The 15442-nt window shown below is 36.6% G+C and overlaps 2 protein-coding genes across 6 annotated transcripts; one reads left to right on the forward strand and one right to left on the reverse strand.

Moving 5' to 3' along the window:
* The first annotated feature begins 1355 nt into the window (after positions 1–1355).
* Positions 1356–15352, forward strand: LOC117214664 (nuclear autoantigenic sperm protein). 2 transcript variants are annotated; one of them, XM_033460997.1, is made up of 3 exons: positions 1356–1566; positions 13498–14217; positions 14449–15352. In XM_033460997.1, exons 2-3 carry the CDS (start codon positions 13498–13500, stop codon positions 15100–15102), a joined length of 1374 nt encoding a protein of 457 aa, XP_033316888.1. In that variant the 5' UTR covers positions 1356–1566; the 3' UTR covers positions 15103–15352. The 2 variants fall into 2 exon arrangements, with proteins under 2 accessions (XP_033316888.1, XP_033316801.1); XM_033460910.1 differs by lacking the exon at positions 1356–1566 and adding an exon at positions 11097–11129.
* Positions 2096–12022, reverse strand: LOC117214766. 4 transcript variants are annotated; one of them, XM_033461117.1, is made up of 5 exons: positions 11862–12022; positions 9768–9992; positions 5242–5349; positions 4709–4846; positions 2096–3982 (listed from the first exon to the last, which is right to left on the reverse strand). In XM_033461117.1, the coding sequence occupies exons 1-5, from the start codon at positions 11938–11940 to the stop codon at positions 3723–3725; spliced, it is 810 nt and encodes a 269-aa protein (XP_033317008.1). In that variant the 5' UTR covers positions 11941–12022; the 3' UTR covers positions 2096–3722. The 4 variants fall into 4 exon arrangements, with proteins under 4 accessions (XP_033317008.1, XP_033317193.1, XP_033317092.1 ...); XM_033461302.1 differs by lacking the exon at positions 11862–12022 and adding an exon at positions 10436–10459; XM_033461201.1 differs by lacking the exon at positions 11862–12022 and adding an exon at positions 10276–10371.
* Positions 15353–15442: the final 90 nt, after the last annotated feature.

Below are 15442 nucleotides of genomic sequence, written 5' to 3' on the forward strand. Positions count from 1 at the left end.
ATTGTTCAATCTTTCTTACTACTCCAATATAGTATATATCATTTCTATTAAATATCTCACAGTAATTCTGAGAAAATTTATCGAATAATAATATCAGGCTCTTACTTACCAATAACAATTACCTTCAAAACCATTGAATTCGAAGAATGTACAATTTCACCACAGTTTTTTGCACCTGAAAAACGAAACCGAAATCTTATGTGACGATACACATTGTTAGATTATCCAAGATGGCGATCGAGAATCGCAAGCAATTTGAATAGTTGAATATCGATCTATTGAAAATCAATATTATGTAGTACGTAACTACCGAACTATAAATCAGTATTCTATAGTAAATTATCACGAATTGCATGTCTCTTAATAATTATTTGATAAATATACTGAGCAACATTTTATGTATTTATAGAAAATTTAGACATGTAAATGCAAAGATAGAAAATATTTGAATTATAGATCTAAAGGTATAAAGTATTTGAAATACATGACTATATATAATATTCATATTATATTCACTAAATTGTGAATTTACATAAATGTATTGTATGTGTGTATTTGAATATGATAAGAGATCATGCTAATTAAGATTAAAATCAGATATTTGATTAAAAATATATTCAACAATGTTAAAAGATTGTAGCAAGCAACAGACGGTGTCTTGGCTTCTGTATAAGATATTTCTCAGTATCTACATATTTTTATGCCAATTATTATGTAGCTTGAAATATCATTGCGTAATTATCGTTTTGTGTGCACTTACCAATTTGTATTCAACAAATTCAATAAGTTTCTTTGAAAATTTATGGAACGGCATAGCATACCACTCAACAAAACTGCACAAAAAGATGGAAGCTGCGTGTTAATTTGAAAAACTTTCATTGCGCAGTCTAGGAATATCGATACATCCGGATCAATTGCAATCTTTTCTATATACACTACTAATATAATTTTTCTTAGATTTTTAGAATACAAAATCATGCATTCTTTATTTTCAACATTAAATACTCCACAGTAAATTTTGTTCTTTTCATAAAAAAATATGAAAATTAATTGTTAACTTTCTAATTGTGTCACATCTTATTCGATATATCGAATTAGATTTATCTCAATAGTTGTTTAGAATATATTAAAAATAAGAAAAGTTATATTAAATAATATAATAATATAATAAATAAATAATTATAGTAATAATATAGTTGAAGTATGTTTGGTGAAATCAAAATATTACGTTATCTAAATCAATCGTTCCCGCCTAAAAGACTAAATGGCGGTAAAATAAGTACACATGCGTAGTCGAAAGTTCAGTTCACATTGGTGCAGGATAAATCGTTGTGCTCACGATGTGCTTGACGCTCATACAAGTTGTGCGCGTGCCGGTAATAAACCGTTGTTTGGTATAACGGTCATTCCGTTAAATCTTTGCGTCTCTGTACATAAATTTACTTGTAACTGTTTAAGTAAAGTTCGTGATACTCAGAACGTTGCGTGCAACCCACAAGGAACATAGTGAAAGCGTGTCCATCGTTAAAAAACCGTCAAACGTCCAGTAATTCGAACGGAATCAAGGTATGTATATTTTCTTTGTGTTCTACGTGCATTGACCATATTTTTCTTTTTTCCTATAAATTGATAAACGTTCGTATGAATAACCACGTTAAAAAACGAGATATTTCGTATACTCGAGAAAATAAGATGCTGTTAAACAGATTTATCGAAGGAAATAGTAACGTAACGCATAGTTTATTTTTATACGTACATTCTTAGTACAATGAGCTCACAGTTGTACTACTTTTGTTGTTTACCGCGGCACAAAATTATAATATGTTTAATCTATGTACAGACATATATGTACGTATAGGTTGTAATGCGACCATGTCCCGCGTTACATATACCTGTAATGTCTGGTCACGTGTTTTCGTATTCAAATAGCTCATATATACGAAAACTGACATTCTATCTACTTGTATTCGTCTCATCGTGAGTCATGTTCATGCGAACATCGTTTTTGCGAAACATAACCTGCCAGTCCACGATGTAAAAGCGTAATTCTTTAAGTTGTGCAATATTGTAGAGGTTATAAATGATAAAACTTAAAGAACAAGGATATCCTTTATTTATACATAGCTTATTCTTTTATTGCATGTATGATACATTAATTCCAATGTAACAAATAACAAGGATCAGGTAAAAAATATTACAATCAAGAAAATATTATCAGAAAAATGCGTTTCGTTTAAATAAACACTCGGAGAATAGTTTTGCAAGCGTATATATTCGTCTTTTTTTCCTTTTTAAATCATTTTATCATTGAACTAGCAAAACTTAGTCTCCGGGTATGTAGGAGATGCTTTCATTTAAAGCATCCTTATTTTGTTTCTTAAATCTTAATGGACGAATTGCAATTCACAATCCTCTGTATATGATACATTTTGTTGGCATAATTCCTCTTTTGTTTGCTATAACAAGTCGTAGCAAAAGCTAAATTCTTGCAAACACGCATATCGTTGCTTGTATTGGCTCGAACAAGTTTACTGCTATGCTATGCATATTACAAACATGCTTATCTTTCTAATTATAAGGCGATCGAATTATGCTATAGGCATCTATATTACATTACAATCTGTATTGAAATATTTAAGCAAAGATCAACAAATATTGTCTCAGCTTCTACAACGCACAAAAATATTCTTACTTCAAATCAACTCTCACATAAATTTAATCATATTAATTGTAACTGTACAAAAAGAAGACCATATTAGAAGTATATTAAAAATATGTCTAAAAAGATAGACTAGAAACAGTAAGGTTTTCCTTTACTCGTACAGTAATTGACTAATCCGACTGCAAATCAAAACTGAGGTAAACGTGTACTCTGTTCTACTTATCAATGAATAATACTTCTTCAGTTCAGACACCGTACTCTCCTCCCACACATATTATCTCATTACTCATGTACCTGCAAATATTTTACTTTATAGTAAAGATCTATATGAAAAGGGGATCTTTGAATTATCTCGATAGGGCAATAAATTTGTGCAAAACTTTAAAGATTTGGAAACTCAAAGATACAAGAGGTATTACTTTAAAGCTTGTACATCCCTCTTGAACATATAGTTCTTCACTCATCCATGTATATTTTCTTTGTCAAAGACTAGAGTTTGTTAGATAAATTGTACAAAATGTTGCATTTAGAAGGTTTGCCAAAAATTAGGCTCCTTCTATACCTTGCCATGCTTTAGACCGGTCCAAGTTAGTCCCATAAATTTGACAAACACTATGCAACACGCATTACCTGTTGATAAAACAAACTGCCTTCGAGGTGGTCATTTTCGACTCTGATATCGTTTCTGAAAAAATACTCTCAAAATTGCCTCAATGTCGTGTACCCTGTTTCCATTACTCCCAAATGTCAAACTTCCACCTATATGCTAAAGCCTTCTTACTTTACAGACTGCGAATAACAACTTGACACAAATTGATTGCTCCACACAATGAAAATTCCATAGCTCACAAAATAGTTCATGGTATTGAGCTGCCCATCAAGCTGACTCACTTTCTAGTCAGAATAAATCAGAAACTACACAATCAACTCCTGTGACCCACTTCCCATCATGGATGAATGCAATCACCTTTGGTTTGGAACACGCTTAAAGAGGCGACGACATCGAAACGCTATATTGTAACTTTTGGAAACGACCTTAGACCTCGAAGGCTTCCCACTGCTACGCTATCATAGCAGCAATAGGGCTGAAACGCATTATTTTGCTGAGCAAGATCCATGCAACCGAGGCAAGGGCGCAAAGTGTAACGCCACCCCATCCAAAGTCCATGCTCCAGGAGCTGGTGAATCGTCTGGCCTTGAGAACATTACGGGGAACCGGTCCACCAATTACACCATCCTCAGGGCCGTCGGGTAATCTAGTTCCCCGATCCTGAGCTCTCTTGAAGTGAATTATCGTCAGGGTGAACAACGCGAACGTGGCTAAAACAATTGTTTCATATTAAAAGGAAACTTCTTAATTTAAAGCAGATGATTATCATTAACATGAAATATTTGAATAATTTTAGGAAATTTTGAATAAGTTAAAAATAAGACAGATATTTATCTTTATATGGACAATGAAATTCTGTAGCAAGCAGTTTTGCATTTTTTTAAAAAGAAATTCTGCTTACAAAAGACTTAATTGAAGCAAAGGAGTACAAAGAAAAATAGATTCTGGAGTGTTTGGAAACGTCTTATCGGAGGTGAGAGGTATTTGCCTTTTATCGTACTCAACGGCGACCACTAATACCAAGAGGGAAGCTCCTTCGTTGAATAAGAAAATATCTTAATTATTCATGAAAAGTTATTGAACTTCCAATAAAAATGAGTTGATTGCGTGACACAATCGAATACATGGTTCAACGAGGAAATGTAAATTGAATTGCTTGTGATTATCGGTTTGTAATTTCATTCTTCACGCCTATTACTTTCCAAAAGCAATTTTTCGTATTTACCATCGACGAATAAAGAGCTTGAGAACTTTTTAACAATGTATTCCTCTCTTAAAACGGCTTATTTTGCGGTCGACTTACTAAGTATGCAGAAATCCTTTTGCGGTTACCAGGTTTCCCGCAACCACGATGCTCCACATCGATCAAATTTATTCGGCTAATGGCGATTAACACTTTAATGTCGCTTTAAAAGCTTTCTCGGCAACAAACTCACCTGCTAAAAGATACATCACACCGGTAACGAGGACGGCCGATATTTGATGTCTGCAGAGTCCAAAAAATCCAATGAGAACTGCTGTGCCCAAGATAATCAGACAGACTAGAGAACAGGAGATACTCAAGTTCTGCATCCCTATGAATGAACATGAATTTTTATCGTTTAGAAAAATATTAAAATTATTCTATGAATCGTGTTAAATATAAAATCCATAGAATCTTCGATGCACTTTGCTAGTATCATCAAAAATATTCGTCAGTTATTAGAATTTTTGAGGAGTAAATAATTCAAAAGGAAGAAATTCTCTCTCTTCTGGATGAAATCGATTGAAAAATTGCAACATCTCGACGACAAGTAATCTCGACCCAAATGTCGCAGCTATTCTTTCTTCTCTGCAAAACATTGGAAGCTACACTGTATCGATTTAATTTTCAGTCGCCGTAAATAGAAATCAATTTAACGAGGGTGATCACGTCACAATAATCGTGGAGGTAAAGGAGAGAGAATAAAAGTGAAACAACTATACTCACGATTCTGCCAGGCGGCGCGGATCTCCTCGTGTACTTCGTCAGGCGTCAAGTAGTTAATGCACCTCCCTTGCGGAAAACCTACCTGACCCAGTAGTCGTATTTCCTCCTCTGAAACACGAGAAGTGAAAAAAAGAAATGACGTCATTTTCACGCTGTTCCTTGCGCGACGTGAAACGAAATTGTGAACGGGGTGGATTCCGCTGGTTTCCACTTCTATCCTTACTCTACTCGACTCGATTTTTAATTAAACGATCTTTAAAAGCTTTCCTTCGTGTGGTGAAATTTTGATGAAAAAGCTTGGAAACATTAAATCCCGTATTTAGTCTAAAGAGTATCAAATTGGAGAAAATGTCACTGAATTTTTGTAGCTCTACGTTTATTATACATTTTTGTGTATGCGAAAACTTAATTATTTAATTTGAAAGAACCTTTATTAATTTTTTATGTATGCCCTAAGGTTTAATTGAAAACTCGCTGATTTCACGAGTCGACGGTAACAAAATAACTTGTAATAAACTGGAATCGATCAGTTGGAAAAAGAAAATGAAAATACAGAGTTGGTGTTGTAATTAGGTGCACGCACTGGCCTTAATTCAAATAGAAACAATAAAATGTTGTATTCCCGTGTGGAGAGAGCCGGTTTACACAGATTTACGTGTGATCAGTTAACTCGATACTGGAAATGAGTAGTCGAATTAAGTCTCGGGGTCAGGAGCGCCGAATAGTTGGAGCGTGAGATTCGATATCAGATGCCGAATACTATCGGCTCGTTGGAGAGGATGAACCTGAACGTGGATTTCCGTGAAATGTCAGGAAGACGGGGGGTATAGAAGGTCGTGGAAACTTGGAGAATTGAGCAATAATAAATCCTGAAGCAGAAATAGATCGATCCAAGTTCAGCGGGTCTAGGTTGGCTGTCCTCGTGCCTCCTCTTTCATTTGATAAACTAGCAAAAGAGTTCCAACATAAATTTGATAACGAAGATTTGACATGTGATAAGATAGATAACAGATGAAATATCATTAATGAATTTCCATTCATTCTGCATTCTTTTAACAAAAACATTTCAAGGATGTACTATTGGATTTCAAAGATTACTATATTTACCAAACAATTTCTAGAAGTATAAAATAATTTCAGGATGTGCAGGTCGAGAATATTAGACTGATTTTCATAAAGACCCAGTACATAAAGCAGAACCAGTGCGTCGCCTGATTTAAACAGCAGCGTTCCGTGCTTGGCGTGACCAGAAACCATCAGAGGAAGTTCTCCAGGAGAAAGAAAAAGAAATCTGAAGGAACAAATTACATAGGCACACATTTCCGAAGGTCAAGTTCATTTAATAATAAAAAGCCATCTCATTAATCGTAAAAGACTTACTAATTTTTTTTTTTATGAAATTAATATTTTTCAAAATAATCTTTTCTTTTCTCCTTTTAATGTTTCCACTTTCTCACATACAAAAGCTTGTAGCGCAAAGAACCGACGATCCATGAATTCAAATACTTCATACCGCAAAGCTGCTTCAACTTGGAGTAGACGATCGAAATAGTAATCGCAGCCTTTCCAATTTTCCCTTGTCCCCGATGTGGCGAGAAAATTAAATGTTCAAATCATACAATCGACAATGAAGGTCTATCCACGCGGGCAAAAAGAAACACGGCCGTCAGAAGCGGAGAAACGTTGAAATTTCAATTGTGATGTTGGACTTTCTTCTCAATTAAACCTTTTCGACGGCGACAAAAACCTGACGAGTCGATGAAACATTGAGAAACAAGGAGAACAGATTTCGTTATGCTGCGTTGCAATTTTCGGTATTGTGATGAATCGTCGTGGGAAGAAAAGAGTGTATGGAATTTTTTGTTTAATGAGATTGCTCGCTAAAACACAAAATAATTGCATCGCTCGTTATGGAGTGCAAACGTAGAAATTAATAATAAAATTATTGACTTCACGAGCTGTACCGATAAACGAAAGACCAATAATCTCTTTTGTTATCGAAGACAAGCAACTATACATGTCAGAGAATGGTAGAACGATTTTTCATAAATTGAGCCAAGTGCATAGGTGGTTCTTTTTATAAGCTTTTTTCTGGCAACGTTATACACTTTCTCCTGATAAGATTATATCGTAAAGATAGGCAGACGGATCTTATCGTATTTTACGATAACTGTCTCGCGATTATAGCTATACTTTCCGAGCTAAATGAAAGCAAAACAAGTCGATACTAGCGGCTATCGATTTGAATGTTTATCGTGAGTAATTGTGCTTCGTGATAATGTATCTCGCATTTTGCAAATATTCCATGTATAATATTTTCTGCCCTTCGTAGAATATTTCCTTGATTATCTCTTTTATGGAATAGAATTTTGTTTAATCAAAGGGCACAGAAATCCGGTTTAATTTGAGTTATAACCCGTGCTGGAGCTTCCATGATATCTTGTTTAGTTCGTTGTCTGCGTCACCACACCCTTTCGTACTTTGCCACAATTGACTTTTTCCAGAACAGTTCGTCCATCCTCCCCTAGAAAACGACCCAATTTCTGTCTCTGGATCTAATATTTTCCTTTGGATTTTATCAAACTACTACTGTACTTTCCTGCTTTTTGTAGAATTCGAGAGAATAAGGGCATATATACTACAGGTGGTCAGAAAAAATACTGACAGCTTGAAAAAATCTAACCATCGTATATTCGCTTCTGGCTTGGTATCTTATTTTTGTAATATCGACGTTTCTGTGCTACAGTTTTTTTAGTACTGTAACTCTCTTTTTGTATTCTTGCATTGTTTTTCTTTTTTTCTCGCTGGCTTTCCTTTTTAACATGCTCGTGCTACTTTCTATTTACTGCTATAATTTACTTTTCAATGAAATTCCTTTTCGATGTCTTTGTATTGTCTTTCCACTGTTGAAATTTCTTCCTTGAAGAGTTCAGTCGTTAAAGTTTGTCCAGTCTCTTCTTTCTGATAAAAGACTTTTTATAAAGTGGTAGTTGATAGCAAGAAATACGTTTGAATACTTTTGCAGCCGCATAAAGTTAATCTTCCTTGAAAAAGTTTCACAAAAGTTTTCGTAAACTGTAAATCTGATTGCCGACGAATGTTCGCAAATAATTTTTAGTAACATACATGAGAATATGCAATAATATATTTCTTATTTATTTTATATTTTTACCTTATATACGCATGATGCTTACCAATCGTTGTAGATACTATACTTTAATTAGGAAATATTTAATGAATTAATTTCTGTTTGTTAGGATTTCTGGAATTTCTGTTTGTCGGACACATGCTGCAGTGAGAAATCTAAATCTCAGTTAGGACTGCATGATGTATATAAGTATTAGTGTTACGTTAATCTCCATCGAAAAAGAATGTTGCACATATAGCCCTTGGATGTTAATATTAATCAGTGTCATTACTGAAATTCTTTAATCTGAAATCTCGTTATATCATGGAAGCTACTGTAGCATACAGTATCACCATTGTAATGGTTCCTCTGATAAAAGAACAAGAAATACGTTCACTCTAACACATATACATTTTTATCTAAATTACAGTAAATCGAATCACTTTGCATTGGAAAGATAGCTATTTTCAGAACTAGAACTTTTTCAGGTATTTTCAAAATTATCTATGCTTGTTATTTTACATTTGCGGTATCCACTATTCTATTCTCTTATTATGGGACGAATTAAAAGTGAGCAAGAGGCATCGATCCGTCACATTTCTTAATTATTTTATTACCACATCGATCTATCATTTTTCGTTTCTTTTGGATGAAAGGTTTAGCATAGTGAAAGTGATTGGCATAAACTTTAGCGAAGGAACGTTCAAGATGTTCATGGTCACAGTATTCCTAGTCAGACAACACGCTGTTTCAGATCATAATCGACTGGTCGATACCTTGGTCAGAGTCAAGGTGGCATCCACCTATAGAACGTCGTTCATACAGAACCGTATCATCGGAGATATGTCGGGACGATTACACATGTATGTGAAAAGGTGTGTGCACATCATTGTATCATTGAAAATTCACGGTCTACCTCAGAACGTTCGAAACAAAGCTGTTTTAAGGAACTATGTATTTAAATTTTGATCTACGGAAACTTAGAGATATTTTTAAAAACATAGTAATATAATTGTTTTATCGGTGACGAATTTTTCGAACGAGATTCGTGAATGAAAAAACTTATTCAGAAGCTAAGAGTAAATTAAAAAATCCAATAATAGGCGTAGTCTAAAATATCCGTGGAATTTTTTTATGATGTCAAACTATTTTCTGCGTTGTAAGAAAATACCTGTTAATCAGGAATGAACTCACTACTTTACTTTGAATTTTATTTATTAAATCACTGTGTCATGAAAGTCGATCTAATACAATTATTTTCTTTAATGATGTATGTCTGTTCGTTAAACGTTTCAAAATTCTCACTAGACTGTGATGATAAAATAAAAATTGAGTTTTCTCTCAGGAAAAATCTATAGTCGAGGAATAATCAAAATCCAACAAATCAGCCGGTACTCACCAGTGAGGGAGACGCACATGATCCAAATACCGCCGTACATTGGCACGAGGAAGCTAGCTCGTCTGCTAGGATGATGATTTCTGTGACCGGGAGTTTGCTCTAGCATCGCCACCTGTCCATCCAAGTACCATTTAAGTGTAACATTCGCATGGGTCAAAGCCTCCTTGTCCCAGCCAACTTCCTCCCAGTGATCCGACATTATGGCACCACACAATAATCCGGTCGCTGGAACAGATATGAAACACGTCTCTCTATATTCAACGTTGTATATCGACGTTCCTCTGCACAAGAATGCCCTCGTTACTTTAAATCTCCTCGATTCTATGATCAACCTCTCGGCAATGTGCATATTGATAGAAGGAAAACTAACGAACTTTAACAGTAGCTATCATTTCCAATGTTTTCGCGAATTCTCAAAATCCTCTTAGAAGGTTCCAACGCCTGTAAAACCTTTGTGATCTCGAAGATACTGGCGAGTAATATGTTATAAATTCTTTCAGACACTAACTTTGTAATGGAACATCTGAGTGAAGATTTGTTATACGGGTTGATATCTCAAGCATGCGACTATGTACTGAATGATATTACTTCAACTATAAAGAATAAACTTGATTGGTGATGATTGTTTCGTAACAGAAGCACAGTCAGTGTATAAGATAGCCAATTACCACAGTATGATAGTTTCTGCGTGTCATTTGACCTTCCGAAGAAGCTAACTGCAATGCTGGTAAAACGCCGGAATAATTTTCCTATTGGATGCGGCTTAGGTTGTAGCTATAATAGATACGTATTCTGACGAATATATCAAAGCAGTGAAATATATTTATAGATTCGTACGAGTGTATGCATTTTGGTCTTTAAACGTCTCATCTGTCGGAACAGCAATTTGTCAGAAGATGCATCCACTGTAATCGTAGACCATCAAGCGGTAATAACTACAATATTGTTGCAACAGTTTCTGTCATAAAAAGTGAATCTCCTCTACTTAAGGAGATACAAGAAGATTCTACGACGTTCGTCGGGATTGACGGCAGTAAGTTTCGCGTTTAACGAGGAGCCTTGAGAAGAGCGTCGTTTTCGCGCCATGGCTAAACTGCATGCTATAGGATATTTCATTGCATAAGAAAACTGACGTGAGCAAGAGCCCTCGAGCATACTAGAGCATAGGAGCACTTCTCTGGAGTGACCATTCCTCACCGCTGAAAAAAAAAATGCACGATACAATGAATTCAACCGGTGGTTGTTGACTCTTCTATTAAGGAAGCTTTTAGGCGAACAAGAAGGAACATTAACAAAGTATACGAACGCGCGAGAGATGATTAAATAGGCCTGGATGAAGTGTTTATGGAAGCAAGTCACATGGTACGACGATGATCTAGTACGATATACGATATGCGTAAAACAGTCTGCATATTCATATATATACATATTTTTGTTAGATTACACTGTTTGATGCGTCTTAATGTTACGATTATACGGAAACATGCGACGAAAATTGCTAAGAATAGATGTTATCTGCGTAAACTACAAATGTGATCAAACACGATGACGCTGCAAAGTACGACGTTTCGCTTCGGATCGGGAACGATAGAGCATCATTATCCACGTGCTTTTCCACTTAACATCCGCCCTCTTAATATACACTTCAAATATCGAATTAATCGATGCACCATTGAAAACGTACACCGGTATCAATTAACGCGATGGAACGAGGATGAATCTACATATTCATTGAAACTCCTCTATCAGTCACAGTATATTTTTACACGTCTTCGTTTACCACACAGACTAAGGACACGACAAAAACATGTTCTCGATTATCGTAGCGTTTAAATCGTGCCTCGTAATGGCCCACAGACACGCTTCTCCGGATCAGCTGATGGTTAACAAATAGGTCTGCACAACACGTTCTACATCGTGCAACGTGCGTCTAGGAAACCAACCGCGGATGCGAGCCAACTTATTAGATTATTTATTACGTAAGATTGATTTTGTCAATTGAGCCGGTTTAGGGAATCCATTCGGACGGCCCAAACAAAAACACGTCGAGCGAAGGAAAGGGGAGTCGAGCGCGAAGAATCGTATCTCAATTACCTGCGAAAGTGAGAGCCAACGTTGCGACGAGGAAAATAAGACGTGGAGCTGGGGCCCTGGGTACACGGGTAGGCTCCATCCATGCAGGTGGTGCCCAGGGCGACCGCTGGCAGCCCACTGAAAGCCGCACAACCGTACCGACAGTTGCCAGTTACGCACTGACCAATCGACACCCCCGGAGCTCGTGGTGTTTTCGGTGACTCTCCACCGCTATGAGAGAGCAAACGATCAGCACGCCCTCTCCGTTCTGCGTCGAAGCGCACGAAAATCGACCGACGTACCACCCAACCAACCACCCCACCCGGATGCTGCGGACAACCCACTCTGGTGATTCTCTCCCTTGTTCCTCTCCCTTCTTCTCTTGTTTCCTTCCATTATTCTATTCTTCTTCTTCTTCTTCTTCTTCCCCTTTGCTCGTTCTTTGATTCGATGCACTCTTTTCTGAATTATTGTTCTCCTTCTAGGTGGTACTATTCTTGGCAAAGTTTGTTAAAGACGATGGTGGTTCACCGCATTGTCGTTTTTTACTACTGTTTCTTTGAACTGTGAAGAACTCTTTCTTTCAAGTGTGAAACAGCCTTTCTAAGATAACTCTTTCGAGAAAGCATGCCTTCATAGTAAGATTGTAGTTGTTAAAGGTTTAACGATGCGCTTGATATCGGATGTCTCCTTGGGAGTTTTAATGTCAAATTAAGCTTCTTGCGAAGCTGGATATAATTGGGATACCTAACTTTCTTCTAGAATTATGTGATGTAGAAACTTCAGTAATATCTATTACTAAGCACGGATCATACAAACTTTGAACTAGGAACAAAAATTGCATGACCGCAGGTTGTGGAGCTAGTAGGTCGCAAGAAGTCATTAGCATCGACGTTGCATCATTTCGCGGGATTCTGTTATAAAGGTGGATCTTTGCTCGTTAGCAGGTTGTTTGCAAGAGAATTAGGAAACTGCGATTGTCGCTTAACGAGTTGCTTACCTACCATTGTTCTAACGTTAGTAGTACAGTATTCGATATTTAAATGCCTTACTCTTATCTGAAACATGTTCGAGTTGCTCACGCGCCACTCATCTACAACTTGCTTGCTGCCAAGTCGAATTCGTGCGACGTTCTACGAGATTCACTTATTTATTTAGTCAATGTTAATATTAACTAAGAATATATTGCTGTGGCGATAGATATCATTTGCGTAGAAAACGCGACACGTATCGCGCGTAGGTGGAATATTCTGAACACGTTTTAATTGCATTACTGATATCGGACCATTCTCGTGGGCGGATAATCGAAGAATATTCTTTTATCAAAGTCTTGATCATCGATGTGGATCGAATGTTGGAGAAATCACATTTTATAAGAACGCATTTTTCTGTATTAAGCTTCTCTAAACAGAGAGTAAATTTTATGCAAATTCATATTTTTAAAAGATCCAAACGCAAATTTGCATTTAATCCTCTAAATATTTAATCTGGAAGTTTTATTTTTTGTATATTTAAATTTTTCATAAATGCATAAAAATTGTAATCCACTTTGAAAACAGCAACGGAAAAAGATCAACAAAAAAATTTAATTTATCAGATATAATCATATTACGCGATAACCATAACTAAATAAGTAACAATGCATCTGACGTTATAGATGGCCGACGTTGCCGAAAATGCAGCCTTCACTGACCCAGCGACCGCGATCTCCCATGGCAAACGGCATCTCTTAGTCCGGGACTACACCATGGCTGTAACCGCATTGGCACAAGCATGTCAACTGCTCGTCGAAAAACACGGAGACACCGCGGACGAACTTGGCGAGCCTTATTTGCTTTACGGTCGGGCTCTTCTTGGTTTAGCGAGAGAGGAAGCTGGAGTGTTGGGTGGCGGAGTGCCGGGCACAGAAGAAACTGAAGAAGACGATGAAGAGGACGAGGAAGAGGCTGAAGACGAGAAATTGAGCAACGTTGACGAGAAGGAAGAAGAGGAGACTGAAGAACACACAGACAATGGAGCAGTCAACGAGGCAAAAGAGAAAACCGCCACCGAAAACAAAACTGAAGAATCGGAAGTTGAGCAGGAACTCAAGAAACCGGAAGTTGAGAAAAAAGAAGAGAAGGTAGAAACGAGCAGTGAAAAGAACGAAACAGAAAAATCGGACTCTGATAGGACTGAAGATAGTAAAACGGCGAAACAAACGGTCGAAAAGCCAAAAGAAGATGAGAAATCTGCGGCTGACTCCAGTAAAGATACAAGTAACGCTAATGGACCTTCTTGTTCAACTGAACAGAATGGGGTTGCCAAGGAAAATGGAGAAAATGATGGTGAGGACATAGAAAAGGAAGACGAAGAGGATGAAGTTAACAATCTACAGGTATGAAGATTGTTTAATTTAATTTTCTTCTTTCATTGTTCGTATATAATTATATTAAATTATTGCATTGCAACACATCTTGTAAAGAAACTTACCTTCCTTTGTTGTTTATTATTGCTCATTACGTAATTTCAAAAGAAATTTAAGCAATCGTGTTAGATCCTCGTTTAGAAATGTCTTCTATCTTATAAAACCTCTAATGAACAACGAATATTTGCCCTTAAATTGAAGGTTGCCTGGGAAGTGTTAGAACTAGCGAAACTGGTGCTATTAAAGCGTGGTCAATCCGGTTGGAAGTTACTGGCCGATGCTTATCGACTCTTAGGAGAAGTGGCCATGGAAGGAGGGAACTTTCAGGGTGCTTTGAACGATCTACATCGATGTCTGGAACTTCTGCAACAGATTGAGCCGCGAGAGCCAAGGGCGATAGCCGAAATCCATTATCAGCTTGCATTAGCTCACTCCTTGGGCAACGAATTTGACGCCAGTATTGAAGAATTTAACAAAGCTACGGAATTGCTGGATTCGCGTATCAAAGATTTGGAAGAAATGAAAGAACCTCCCAAAACGGACGATTCCTTCTATACGGTAGAAGGGGAGATTCAAGAACTGAAAGAGTTGCTCCCAGAAATCCAAGAGAAAATCTCAGATATGAAAGACTTTAAGCAGGAAGCTTGCAAACTCGTCATAGAAGGTATCAAAAACAAAGTAGCTGGTGGCTGTTCAAATGGTGCCGGGCCAAGTGGTAGCAACGACTCTGCACCTAAAGTTCAAAAACCTGCTAGTGATATATCTCATTTGGTGCGTAAGAAACGGAAAGCCGAAGAGTCAGAGACAGAGATTACATCGCCATACAAAAAGCCGACGCCGGAAAAAACTGTTTGAATGAGTTTGGTGCATCTGAAATGTTCTTGGTACCTTGTTACTTCGTTTAGCGGGGTGAAAATTTGAGGGAAAAATTTTTATTGAAAATGGAATTTTTAGCGCTGGACCAAAATAAGATAAAAATTGGCCATCCCACTGGAAAGACTTTGTATACCAGAAAAGATGTTTTAATAGGAATGGATAGAATATACTAATTTGATTCTATCTCTTTTGTTCGATGATTATAGTTCATATATTGTTTGAAAATTTATGTATCTTATTTCTTTCTTTTTCTCGCTATTTCTGTAACTCATATATTTATTCTATACCTAATCAGGAATTTGCATCAAATAAGTTTTTA

Source organism: Bombus bifarius, unplaced genomic scaffold, assembly GCF_011952205.1.
Source record: "Bombus bifarius isolate JDL3187 unplaced genomic scaffold, Bbif_JDL3187 scf7180000007966, whole genome shotgun sequence".
In the NCBI taxonomy this organism is placed as follows: domain Eukaryota; kingdom Metazoa; phylum Arthropoda; class Insecta; order Hymenoptera; family Apidae; genus Bombus; species Bombus bifarius.